Source organism: Mesoplodon mirus (assembly GCF_964341445.2).
Source record: "Mesoplodon mirus genome assembly, chromosome: 18".
NCBI classification, from domain to species: Eukaryota; Metazoa; Chordata; class Mammalia; order Artiodactyla; family Ziphiidae; genus Mesoplodon; species Mesoplodon mirus.
In genome coordinates this window covers 9,249,827-9,263,597 of record NC_138994.1, presented here as the reverse complement: position 1 = coordinate 9,263,597, position 13,771 = coordinate 9,249,827, and the positions used below count along the sequence as shown (strand labels likewise).

Here is a 13,771-nt window from a genome sequence, read left to right as displayed (position 1 = left end):
GGGGGCCCGGGTTTGATCCCTGGTCGGGGAACTAGATCCCACAGGCATGCCACAACTAAGAGACCACATGCCACAACTGAGTCCACATGCTGCAACTAAGAAGTCCGCATGAACAACTAAGAAGTCTGCATGCTGCTGCAGCAAAGAGCCCGAATGCTGCAGCTAAGACCCGGCACAGCCATAATAAATAAATGTTTTAAAAAAATAATAATTTGTGACCAGAGGGTGGACTGTGATGATTTTAAAATATGTCCACAAATACTTTGATGCTTGTATTACTTTTCCATTGCTACTGTAGCAAATTACCACAAACATCATGGTTTGTGGTAAAAAACAGCAATTTTTTACCTTACATTTATGGAGGTCAGAAGTCCTAAATGGGTCTTACACGGCTAAAATCAAAGGCTGAATTCCTTCTGGAGGCTGTAGAGGAAAATCCATTCTTACTTTTGCCAGCATCTAAAGGCTGTGTTCATTCCTTGACACATGGCCATATCACTCTGACCTGCTTCCATCATTACATTTACTACTCTCATTCTGATCCTCTTGCTTCCTCTTATAAGGACTCTTGTGATTAAATTAATCCTACCCAGATAATCCATGATAATTTCCCTATCTCAAGATACTTAATTACATCAACAAAGTTCTTTATTCCATGTAAGGTAGCATATTCACTGGTTCTGGGGATTAAGATATGGATATTTTTGGCCGGGGGTGGGAGTGGTCACAGGCAATGATTTTGTCTACCACAAAGTTCTTCTTTTCAAGAAGTGGCATCTAGTTCCCTCCCCTTGAATGTGGGCTAGATTTAGTGAGCTATTTATAATAAAGAGTATGGCAGAAGTGATGATGTGACACTTAAAAAAACTAAGTAATAAAAGACCTTGCAGCTTTCTCCTTGCTCTCTCTTGGATTACTCACTTGTGGAAAAGCCAGATAACACGCCACGTCAACACTCAAGCAGTCCTATGGAAATGTCCTATTGTCAATAGCCAGCATGGAACTGATGCCTCCTGCCAACAGCCATGTGAATAAACCATCCTGGGAGAGGATCCTCCAGCCCCTTTGAACCTTCCGTTGACTGCAGCTCTGGCCAACAGCTTGACTACAACCTCTCGAGAGACTCTAAGAGAGAACCACCCAGCTAAGCCATTCTTGAATTCCTGACCACAGAAACTGCAAGATAGTGTTTGTTGTTTCAAGCTGCTAAAATTGTGTGGTAATTTGTTATACAGTAGTAATCCCCTAGGTCACATCTTGATCCATGATGTCTGCTTATAGTCTAGCCATCATCTCTACATTCCAGCCTGCAAGAAGAAGGAAGGGGAGAAGAAAGGCATGCTCCCTCCCTTAAGGGGCACTTACTGGAAGTTGTGTGCACCTCTTTCATTAACATCTGTCAACAGACGGCCATCACACACCTAGCTTCAAGAGAGGCTAGGAAACAGTATTTACTCTGAGCAGCCATGTGTCCAGCTAAAAATTAGGAGTTCTAGTACTATGTGAGAAGGTGAGAACAGATACTGGAGCACAATTAGCAATCTCTGTCACAGTGGGTGATTATAAGGGTACAGAAAAGTAAAATCTGGCATAGATCCATCAACATTTTTCCTTTTTCTTAACAAAATATTTCCATTGGCCATCACATGATATTTATACAGGCATCACTCTGACCTCTCCAAAGAATCATGCCTATTGTGCTTGAGTCACAAAAAAAAAACTATTAGGTAAAACACAATGAATTGTGAAACTTTTTCCTTTCAAAGGTATTTTCAGGGACACTGTTAAAGAATAATTAACAATGGAGGTTTTGCCTAAAGTCTCTTAAATTTCCTAAATTTTGCTTTCTAGATACTTACATTCCATGTGCATTCTTTGGTGTACTGTCAGAAAATACACAGCTAATGAAAAATATTTCCTCTATGCAAGAGGTTGGAGAGACATCACTATGACATTAGCAGCTGCAAGGAACACAGTCATGTTCCTGATCTATAATTTTCCTTTCACACACAATCCGTTCTTGGATACCCACAGTAAGTGGATTTTTAAAATTTTATTTAACAGTGTGGTTAACCCCAATCAAAATGTTTAAAACTGCCTCCTTGTGTGCTTTAATCGAACTAAAACAAATTAGGAAAATGTATTTCCAGAATATATTATATTACAAAACCAAGTAGAAATTATTTTTCAACAACTATTAAATAGCTTTTTGCAAAGCATATATTATTGTTTCCTTACATCATTGTGAAAAATGAGGGCATTGTAATTCCAGGAGAATCTGCTTATAATTGGTCCCAGTGGTCATTAGATGTCTATTATAATAGAATTCAAACTACAGAGGTCAAGAGTTAAAGGATTACACATATACTTGACATATTGCTTTCCATTTCATTTTCACATAAAGTCCTCCATTTTCATCCAGACATTTAGTCATCAGTTACCATGACGTAAATAAAACACCGAATCCTACAAAATTTCACCATATAAGGACTCAGTCTAGGTTCACATAATTTTTTTATGATGTCATGTACTGTATTGTTTTTAAAAATGTACATTACGTAAGGAATGTAAGACTCAAAGGCAAAGATAATAAAATGTTCTAAAAAGTACTTCAATGCCACACTGTCAGTGCTTAATAAATTTTAAATAGCAAAAAGTGAAGTTACAAATTCTAAAGTCTTATTCTGGCATCCTATTGGATGATACTGTTAATAATTAAGATTTTGATCCTATCTCCTGTGAATTAATGCAGTAAGAGTATTTTCTTGCTTCAGCTTGGTACACACAAAAGGTTTTCTTCTATGCCAGCCAAGTATCCTGTTAGCGGTTTTTTTTCCCTGTGATTCTGATCTATTACTTCTTTTAGTTTTTCATGGGAATTTGTGGCTGTGAGTGAACCCAATAAGCCTGTGATTACTTAACTTGGAAAATGGATTGAAAGTAGACTTTCATTTTGTGTGGGCAGATATTTGGTTTTCTTAATCTATCAGCCAAGGTATGTTCTTAATCTTTTAGTAACTGAGCTGACTTATTGTAAACTTCTTTCTAAGCCAGAAAGGATAGGTATGTGATTCCTTAAATCAGTGGTTCTCAAACTTGAGCATGCAAAAAAATCACCAGGGGGACTTAGATCATCTGGTCCTAGGGCCGACACTTTGAAACCCACTGCCTTAAATAAAAGTGGGGCATTTAAATGGTCCTGTAAGTAATTTGCCATTAAGCCTTTATTTTACTAATTTATGCTTCCTGCAAACAAAACCTAGCCTAAATTGACAGTCTGTTCTGTTGAGATTATACAAGTTCCTAAAAAATCTCCAATTAAAAAAACAAAACTCTGACTCTCATAACAGTAAAAATGTACTCATTTTGTTACTAAAGTCTAAAGAAAAGCTCTAGGTTCCAAAACTAACTTCAGTTCCCGAAATGGTCATCATTCTGTTATATTTGGAAGCAGGCTTGTTCTAAAATAATCATTTGTGAGGCAATGACACTTACTCTTATTCACCCAAAGAAAACAGAAATAACAACACAGGAAGCACTGGGCAGCCTTAAGCCAATTCTTTTTGGAAAGCACATTTAATTCACCGTTGCACAACTCAAACAGAGGAGGTGGTTAGGAAGTCAGGAAGTCAGGTAGGTAATTTCAACCAGGAATATTTAACAAAGAGAAGTATCTTGAAATCATGGATGGTCTAGGAATATCTGAGAGGTAAAGAACTGACTTCTTATGTGACAACTTGTCAGGAATGTTCAGAATTTCCCATTATTGTCCACAGACCCTGAGATTGAACGTAAAATATCTCCCAAAAAGCTAGGCACAAATAACTTCTTCAGGCTGTTTTGTCTGAGGCTAAAATACTATTTTGATGTTCACCCTACACAATGCCAAAACTGACTGCTGTTTGCTATCTCGGGAACACAGCTACAGCTTCTCCCCACATACAAACAGTACTGATCTTCAAAGACTATGAGCCTCTTTCCAGAAACTCAGACAAGATTCTTACTGTTTTTTTCATCCTTTGAATACATGTTCCTCCTCCTTTGATACAGTTTCTTCATATAAACCATTTTATCTAAAGAAAGTGACCAACTGTTACTCCAGTGGAGTCTCTTCTCAGTAGCCAAAGGTTATAGTTAGAGTCTAAACTTCTTGGATTCATGATCATCCCTCCCCATTTATCCCTCTACAACATTACCATCCTCAACAGGAAGGTGTAATCCACGAGTGAGGCAGGCCTCGGTCATCTGTCCTGTTCCTAACCCCAAGGCTTATTCTCAGTGTTAACACATGGATACAGAAGACGCATTTCAGCTAGTTATTATGGAGTCCTCTTCCCCGATTCGTGGATGAAACCATGTGCAAAGTGAACAAAGAAATAATAACTAAGTGGAGCTTAAGTGCTACATCAGAAGATGTAACTACCAACAACAGTTGGAAAAGGGGTTCTGTGAGACGACAGAATGAAGCTTCTTCATTGAGAAAGGTGATATGGGATGACATCTGCTCTTGCCAGAGCCACGTCTCCCAACTGAAAAAACAAACAGTATCAACATCCCACAGAATCCTGACTGCATGTTTGATGCCACAGTAAGTCCCAGCATCACAGACTGTTGATAGAGTCCAAACCCATCATTTTTCAAACTAGAAAACTGAGCCCAGGAAAAAGAAAGTAACTTGCCTTAATTAAAGTTCCTTAGCTGCAACACTGAGGCCAGGACTTAGATTTTCTGACCATCAGACCACTGTTTTTAGGCCCTTCCCTTTTTCTTGGGGAGTGGTGGTGGTGGTGAACGTTGAACAAATGTAAACACCAATGGAGTTTTTCTGCTTTTGCTAGAAAACAAGAACAGCTCATTTACCTCCTCCTGCTTGGGAAAGGTCCAGCATGTCTATGTGTCCATCCCCGCAGGCTTCAGGGATGAGACAGCCCTTACAGACCCAGCAACTGAGCAGCAACTTGCTATGAATGATGCCAAGTGGGAGTGTCTGCATCCAGCCCAGGTCTGTGTGGCTTTTCACCCTTTTCTTCTTCATCATCAAATAAAATTACAAATATAATGCAAGTGTGTTTATATCTATGTTCCTTTAGATTAAACAAGCCTCATCATGGTTTCAGGTGCCCCAATGAGAAAAATAAAACAAAATTGCACTTGTGGCCTCTCAGATTAAAGACTGAGTTAAAATGAGGTTGCCCGGCCCATAGGAGAATGGGCCACACACGCTGATATGACTGGCCCATCATTCCACCCTGGCACTTATGCCCAGCAGACTCAAAGACCCATGGGAATGACTCCTTCACAAGACACCCAAGAGGTAGATAAATGCAATCAGCCCCATGGGTGGATGTAGCACACAGAAGCACAGGGTTGGGTGTGTGGAGGTGCCTTGGACACGAGACAGAAGGCCTGAAGGGTGAGGCCAGACCTCTGGCTCTAACCATAGCACTCTCCCTGGAAGGAAAAGCTTCTGGTCATGAGAGAAATTCCCAGTATGTAGCAAATGTCTATAGTAGTGAGAGGGTGGAATAGGAGGTAAAGAGGTGTTGCTGGGCTAGGGGTGACACACTTTTTCTACACGAATCACTAGCGCAGAGCTGTCAATGAGGCAAATCTGAAGGGTTATGATTATGAACTGGGGAACTCGGGCACCTTAACCCCAGGCCAGGCATGACCCGTGGGTGACCCTGCCATCCTCACTCCCAACAGACTGAAGAATAGGTAGCAAGGACTTCCTTTAGGAGAGAACCACGCTGGATTGAGGTGATGGCAAAGACAGGCAGCTCTGATGGTTCAGTTCTCCCCGGATTTCTCCTTCTGCCTGAGGGAAGGGAGAGGAGCTAGGGGCATGGATGACACAGCAAGGCTGCAAAGCCTGGCAGTTCCTACCAGAGCTGCTGAGAGTCAGGCCCAAGACCCATAAACACAGGGTAAACCAAGGTCCCTTTCTCTGAAATGAGAGGGCTTGGCCCTGCCCTCCTCTTTAAGAGAATGGCCTGAGAAGGAAAGCTGGCTTCCCACTGAGGTAATGAAGAATACCTGCTCAGCTACGTAGGTCACCCTCAGGTTAAGCAGGTAGACCCCCTGAAGGAGGCCTTCTGAGGACAAAGGCTGAGGAGCTCTGCTGATCTGGGACACATCACAAGTTTTAAGTTACACACTCCCACACGCAGCACACTCACACGCACACACACACAGAGACCCCCATTCTTCCAACCCACCCCACTCCAAGCCCCCAATTCCGCCCCACAGGTATTGCCCCTGTAAACACAACAGCAGAGACACCCACAATCCTGGGACAGTCTGATGGTGATCTGAGGATGACTGCCTGTCATTAAGTGCCCCGATAGGTGATGTTGGTGAAGGTGGACGTGGCCTCTTTATACAGTGGGTTGTTGGCCTGCGGAGAGAACAGAAAAGTGTCTTACAGCGAATTCCTCAATTCTTCCCTACCCTCAGGGTTTACATGTCATCTGAGATGTTTACCCAAGACACTCTTCTCTGGGATACACCATCAATGGACAGCTTGATGCTCACAGAACTCACACATTTGCTCTTAAGGAGGGAATGGATAGGAAATCAGAGGAGAGATAAAGTGGGATGCTATCCTGCCACCATGCCTAAGGGGTTAAATTCAGCCCATCACTTTTGGTGATCCCAGAACACTTCAAGATAGCTTTTAGCCAATATTTCCTATTTCCTCCCTCCCTATGAACTCTCTCTTTTGCCTTTCTCCCTTTTTTTCTTTGTTGTGACTGTGACTGGGAGTGTGGGCAGAGAAGAGAAATGTAGCAGGTGGTGGTTGGAACATATAGGACCACATTTGCTCAAATAATTCTGAATCTGTTTTCATCTCATCCCTCAAGCACTACCCACAAACTGTCATGTTATCAGGAAAAAGGCCCTCACAATAACTTGGTTTCCCAAATTATTTTCTAACAAAAAGTGACAAATCCCATTAGGTCTAGTAGTCCTTAGTGGTAGCCTCAAGAAACAGAGCACATTCTCATGTGCCTCAGAGAGGCAGGATTTCTACATCATCCGAACAGAAACATCTCAGTTTCTTGGGACCCTTGAGTACAATGGCCTGAGGTCACCATCAGATGGGGACAAACTTTTAGCCTAACCTCAGATATTCAGGGAGTCGGTCATTTGGAAGGTCCAGAAAAAAGTTAAAATGTGGAACATGAGCCAAAGGAGAATAGAGTAAACTTAAGTATATAGAAGGTTCTCAATAAATGCTTGTTTGATTGGATTCAATCAGGATAAACTTCAGGGAGCATACTTTTAAGAGGCTGACCCAAAATAATTCCTATCATAACCTAATCCCCCCCCCACAATCAGGAAAGCTGCTTAACTTCTCTATACTCAGTTTCTTGGTCTATAAAATGGGAATAATAATGTTACCTACCACATAGGGCTGTTATAGAGATGAAATAAATTAATACGTAAAAAGCATTTAGAACAGTTCCTGGTACATGGTAAATCCTCAGTAAATGTTAGTTATTATTATCTGTCTCTGTTTGTGTTTAGTGCTTTCATCAGTAGTATATAATGTATTACTATATGTCCTCAGTGTAGGATTCTCAAGTTTGTCTTCTCTCCCTCATTCAGAGAATAAGTTTCCTTTTCATCACTTCGCAGTGTCCCGAGCAGAGCTGAGCCCTATCTGTGCTCAGTTGGTACTCACTGATGCGGTAGAGAGAGAATCAGGTGGTTTCCAAGAAGCATATGGACAACAGGACAGTTAGACCATCTCTCAATTTCCAGAACAGAGGCTAACTGGGAAACTATGGTGCTGGCTGAAGCTGGCCACCCTAAATAAGCATCTGCTGCTTCCTCTTGAGACTCTTGAACCAGTGACTTAAGAAAATGCCCAGCTCAGCCCAGCCTCTTACTGTGTCCCATTTGGCTCTGGCTCTCTCTTCCTCAAATTTAGCAAACTCCTTCCGGTCATGGATGGTGATGAGGAGCTTCCAGATGAGCAGAGTAGCAAGGCCGATGAGCAGAATGGCCCCCATCACTGAAAGCAGGACCACCAGGATGTCAGGGCCCTTGGGACACTCTGTCAGGAGAGAGCACAGAGCAGGGTGGTTGGCAATGGAACAGGAATCATTCGAATTGGCTATAAATAAGGTCTTCTTGACAAAGTAACAAAGTATTGGGTTGGCCAAAAAGTTCGTTCGGGGTTTTCTGGCCAATGTTATGAAAAACCCGAACGAACTTTTTGGCCAACTCACCCTAGAAAGTTATCTAAAGGGAACAGGACTTATAAAATACGCCAATTAATTTTTTAAAGGGGGAGTACAAGCTTTAGAGCAGTAATAATCCGTCCTGATTGTTTTAAATGAGAGGTTGTTAGTTGGTCACCCACAGGCGTAATCTAGCCTACTCTGTGTGAGTTCACACAATTGGTTTTTGTTTTTTAATTTTTTAAAATAAATGTATTTATTTTTGGCTGCGTGGGGTCTTTGTTGCTGTGCGCGGGCTTTCTCCATTTGCACAAGTGGGGGCTACTCTTCGTTGTGGCGCGCGGACTTCTCATTGCGGTGGCTTCTCTTGTTGCGGAACATGGGCTCTAGAGCGCAGGCTCAGTAGTTCTGGCGCACGGACTTAGTTGCTCCGCAGCATGTGGGATCTTCCTGGACCAGGTCTCGAACCCGTGTCCCCTGCATTGGCAGGCGGATTCTTAACCACTGCGCCACCAGGGAAGACCCACACAATTGTTAATTAAAAATTTGATTTTGTGGGCAACATTGAATAATCAGGAGATTCTCCCCTTAGAATTTCAGATTCTTCTTCTCTTTAAAAAAAAAAAGTCAAAAGACCTAGAACCACTGAACCTATATTTTTATAGGGTTGTAAATGGCTAGGGCTGAGGAGCAGCTGCCCCTTTTAGATGGGACATGTTTTTTAGTTTGCCAGACTCCTCACTACTCTCTCTTTTCTCCACTAAACAGAGGCAAAGTGTGACTTGTCATTGAGTCTGTGCCACTGTGGGCTTTGGAGCCAGACTGCCTGGGTGTGAATCCTGGCTTTCCACTTACTCTGCTATGTGACCTTTGATAAATTATTTAACCTTTCTGGTGTCTGTTTCCCATTTCTCCATCTCTAACAGTAATAGCCCTGACTTTAAAATTTTATTATGAGGAATAATTAAGTTAAATATATTGAAAGAACTCAGAACAGTGCCTGGCAGAGTCAGTGCTCAATAAATATCAGCTACCATTATTACTGGTGTCCCTGTTACACGTGGCTGTTTTCCCTAATTCACTTACCCAGCTCCTACTGTAGGCATTTGAGTTAGTTGCCCTAGTTCAGATATTTAACATCTCCGAGGGCTGAGAACCAATGACCACTTTAGCATACTTTGAGACTAGGAGGTCTGCCAGCCAAGATAATATTTTGGGTTTCTTCCCAAAATATTTAGTCATCCAAAATCCTAACCCTATTGAGAACCGACTTCCTGTTCAATCCCAGTCAACAACCAACGTAAACAGAGGTACGTCACCCCTCTGAGGGCCAAGATGAGTATGCTCTGAACAGCTCTGCTTCCCATCAACCACAGACGTCTGATGAGTGACCTCGCTCCAGTAACTTCTCAGGTGTTATTTAATTGGGTGTTTGTATATGTGAGTATTGATGGGCCTGGACAGGAGTCACACCTACTTCCCACACTGTCTCCCACCTTCTTCTCTAAACATATACACTATGCTCACCACACACTACCCAAAAACAGCCACCACCAGAATCCAAGCTGGCTATTTCCCATCCCACCAAATTACCACCTGTCTATAATTAAAGAAATGTCTGGAGAGAGACTGTGAGGTTCCAGTGTCCGAGGTCCTAGGAGTGAAGGGCCCCCATTCTTCTGGGAAAAGCAGTTACAAATTCTCTGGAAGACTAAGGTAGGGCTGACCCTCAAACCTCAAAGTGGACTCTCTTCAATTTTACATGTCAGTACAGGCAGGACAGGTAGAATGCCAGATCTTCAGGGGAGAAAATAAATCTCTTAACCGTCTGTCCTGAAAGGGGTGGATGGCAGGCTTCCTGGAAGCAGACACAAGATCAGGTGGCCTCTGGAGAGCCCTCCCAGCCACGGTAATGACGACCCACGGCGGGTGATGACCCAAGGTCAGGGAAGACAGGGTAGGGTTAGCAGACTTGACAAACAAAAGTACAGGAAGTCCAGTTAAATTTGAACTTCAGATAAACAACAAATAACTTTTTAAGTATGTACCACATATTGCATGGGACATATTATATTTTATCAGGCAACACTATCTGGAAGTGATGAGGGCTCAGCTCAGGGGAGCTCATACCCTGAGGGCTGAACACCACTTGGCCAATGTCAAACTCCGGTGGTGCCCTCTTCACTGCCCTCCAGTGGCTCAGCCCTTCAAAAAGGACATCTGCAAGGGCATGAGCTAGGAAAGAGAATGAGAATAATCTCCTCCTACACTCAGGGCCCCAGATGCTACCTTCTACTAAAAGCCAGAGACCCTAAAAATGATTGGAGGTTGGGGTGAGAGGAGAGGCAGAACTTGGAACTCCAGGACTACAAGGTAGGAAACGTAGGTCTAGGGTCCCATCTCCTAATGTGGAGGAAGGGGTCTACTGGCAGTAAGCCTAAAAAGTTACCCTCCACTCTGTTAACTAGTTATGTGTGTTACCATCCCAGTTATCATCATCTTCATTCCTCACAACTCCAGCCAGTAGATTCCAGTCTCAGAATACCAGGTCAAATGATTTTGGTAAGTGATACAGCAGGAGCACCAGCCGGATTGTTATAACAAAGAGATGAAGTAACGTTAAACCCCAAAGCAAGAACACACTGCCCTTCTGTAATGAGAAGGGACAATGGTACAGATCGGGAGGGTGTGGAAAAATCCATTTAAAGTGTTAACACAGGTGGATGGGAAAGTGTGAGGAAGTCCTGGCCCAACTAACCTACATCTGCTCCCCCGGAGAGATATACCCAGACTCCTCCCTCTCCACTTCCCCACGTCAGCCTTCCCTGAGTCACAAAATAAAACAGGTGATGCCCTTTCCTTACCTTCCTTCTCCCTTATAAAGGATGAGAGTTCTGGAAAGGCTGATGAACAATATCACAAATGGGGACCCCATGCTTTCCTCTACCCACGGGGACAGCAACACCCTGGGTGACATAGATGTAGCCCTCTTCCCACCTTCAACCCCTCCCTTCTTTAAGCAGCTAAAATTCTCCCAACAGATATTAAGATGTATATAAGTCTGTCTGTCTCCTAGGAATAATCAGTCCTATTAATTCATTCAAGAACTGTGTATTAAGTATCTTCTCTGTAAATGACTGAGCCAAGTATGGGGATATAACAGTAGATAAGACAGACACCATTCCTGTGTTCATGGAACTTATGATCAGCTGAGGGAGACAGGTGATTAAAGAAGCAATTTGGGCTTCCCTGGTATCGCAGTGGTTGAGAGTCCGCCTGCCGATGCAGGGGACATGGGTTTGTGCCCCAGTCTGGAAAGATCCCACATGCTGTGGAGCGGCTGGGCCCGTGAGCCATGGCCGCTGAGCCTGCGCGTCTGGAGCCTGTGCTCCGCAATGGGAGAGGCCACAACAGTGAGAGGCCCGCGTACAGCAAAAAAAAAAAAAAAAAAAAGAAGAAGCAATTTGATAGTGTGATGAAGGCCCATCTAAAGGGAAGCACAGCTGCTGTGAGAATCAAACAGGTCACCAAATCTAGTCATCGGAATGGAGGCTGGAGGAGGTCTGAGATGGCTCATCAAGGGACATGATATATCTAAAGCAGAGGCATTCAAACATTGGGGAATATGTCACAATTACCAGGAGCATTAACAAAGAACACAGAGGCATAGGCTTGTGGAAGTAAGGCAGGGCTCAGGACTCTGGATTTTTGAACAAGGGAACATACAAAAGTTTCAGAACCACTGCCCTAAAGCAGGGGTCAGCAAACGGGCCACCTGTTTTTGTAAACGCAGCCAGACCCCTTCATTTGCCTATAGTCTATGGCTGCTTTCCTGCTACTGTGTCAGAGTTGAGTAGTCACAGCAGAGACCATCTGGCCCACAAAGCCTAAAATTTTTTTTTTTTTTTTTTTTTTTTTTTTGTGGTACGTAGACCTCTCACTGTTGCGGCCTCTCCCGTTGCGGAGCACAGGCTCCGGATGCGCAGGCTCAGCGGCCATGGCTCACGGGCCCAGCCGCTCCGCGGCACGTGGGATCTTCCCAGACCGGGGCACGAACCCGTGTCCCCTGCATCGGCAGGCGGACTCCCAACCACTGCGCCACCAGGGAAGCCCACCTAAAATATTTAATATCTGGCCCTTTACAGAAAAAAGTTTGCTGGCCCCTGGTCTAAAGGATGATTTGAAGAAATTCCCACGGCTGTAAAGAATGTCCAGCGACCAACTGATCTACCCTCTGCCTTCAGAAATTGTTCCTTCACTCCCGAAAGTTCTTGTTCACCCCTCCCACCCCCAACGCCCGCCCTACTGTAGCCTTTATCCCTCTGCAGTGTCATGACCGATTTACATGCCTCTCTCCCCCATGGTCTGTGAGTACCACATCTGCCTTATTTACTGTTATATCCCCAGCACCTAGCCCACTGCCTGATATATAATAAGTACTCAAAAATATTGTCAAATGATTCATTACTTAGTCCGTTGTTTAAGGGAAAGAAAGGAGATGAAGGAAATAAGGGGAAGCGAGCAAATCTACCATGCTGGATGGTGACAAATCTGTGGTGGGTCTGTGTATGCCGGGATGAGCTCCCCTGCTTCCAGAGGGTCTTGAGAACAAGAGGTAACTTTTCAGCGTTCAAGGCAGCCTTGGGCCGGTGCCTCAAACCCTTAACCACAACTCGTGGTGAAGCTGGCAAGGGCAGCTCAAACCTCAAGGCCCTCAAACCTCAAACCTCAGGCCTTCCTCTGAAGTGGCAAGCAGGTTGCTCTTGGCAACCATTTAACTTTTAGAAGAGCAGATGCCTTGTGCTGGAAAGTGCTAGAATTGAAATTCCTTACTTCTTAACATTATCAACCTCAAAAGACGCCATGCTATATATACTCTGTTCCTTGATAAGCTCCATACCTCCCTTCTTCCTCTCCTTACCCACCTTCTTATTTTTCTATCCCCTAAATTAGCAGGTAATTTCTTGCTAATATTTGTATTTATATACCCCACACCCAGATAACAGGCCCTGACTTATCACTTGTAAGGTCAGGTTTAACCTGGCTGCTCTGTTTTTTGTTTTGTTTGCGGTACGAGGGCCTCTCACTGTTGTGGCCTCTCCCGTTGCGGAGCACAGGCTCCGGACGCACAGGCTCAGCGGCCATGGCTCACGGGCCCAGCCGCTCCGCAGCATGTGGGATCTTCCCGGACCGGGGCACGAACCCGTGTCCCCTGCATCGGCAGGCGGACTCTCAACCACTGCGCCACCAGGGAAGCCCTGGCTGCTCTGTTTAAGAGGAGTGATGGGTGGAAATAACTGCTTAATATTGGTCTCCCTCTCCCTGCGGGGCAGGGTTGGGACCCTCAGGGTTCACTCACCGGGCTCTTCTACCACATACAGGATGGACTTTCCACTGGAATCTTCATAGTACTGGAATCTGACGACACAGTCCTCCTCATTCTTGTAGGTACAATTCACAGCATCCTTTCCAGTGTCCTCTGGGGGAGGGGGAAAGATGGGAGGATGAAAAACAAGTCAATTCCGGAAAGATGGAGCCACCTCCAAAGCCAGTCATGGGACGTCTGGGAAAGCACGTGACAG

At 44.1% G+C, this 13,771-nt stretch overlaps 1 protein-coding gene across 1 annotated transcript in view; it reads right to left on the bottom strand.

Moving 5' to 3' along the window:
• Positions 1–3,557: 3,557 nt before the first annotated feature.
• The window catches only part of ITGB3 (integrin subunit beta 3), a gene marked incomplete at its 5' end in the record, with an annotated part of 52,084 nt that continues 41,870 nt past the window's right edge, over positions 3,558–13,771 (bottom strand). Inside the window, 3 exon segments of the mRNA XM_082604956.1 lie at positions 3,558–6,397; positions 7,896–8,062; positions 13,549–13,668. Of these exon segments, the coding sequence (XP_082461082.1) occupies positions 6,332–6,397; positions 7,896–8,062; positions 13,549–13,668 (353 nt within the window). The 3' untranslated portion in view covers positions 3,558–6,331.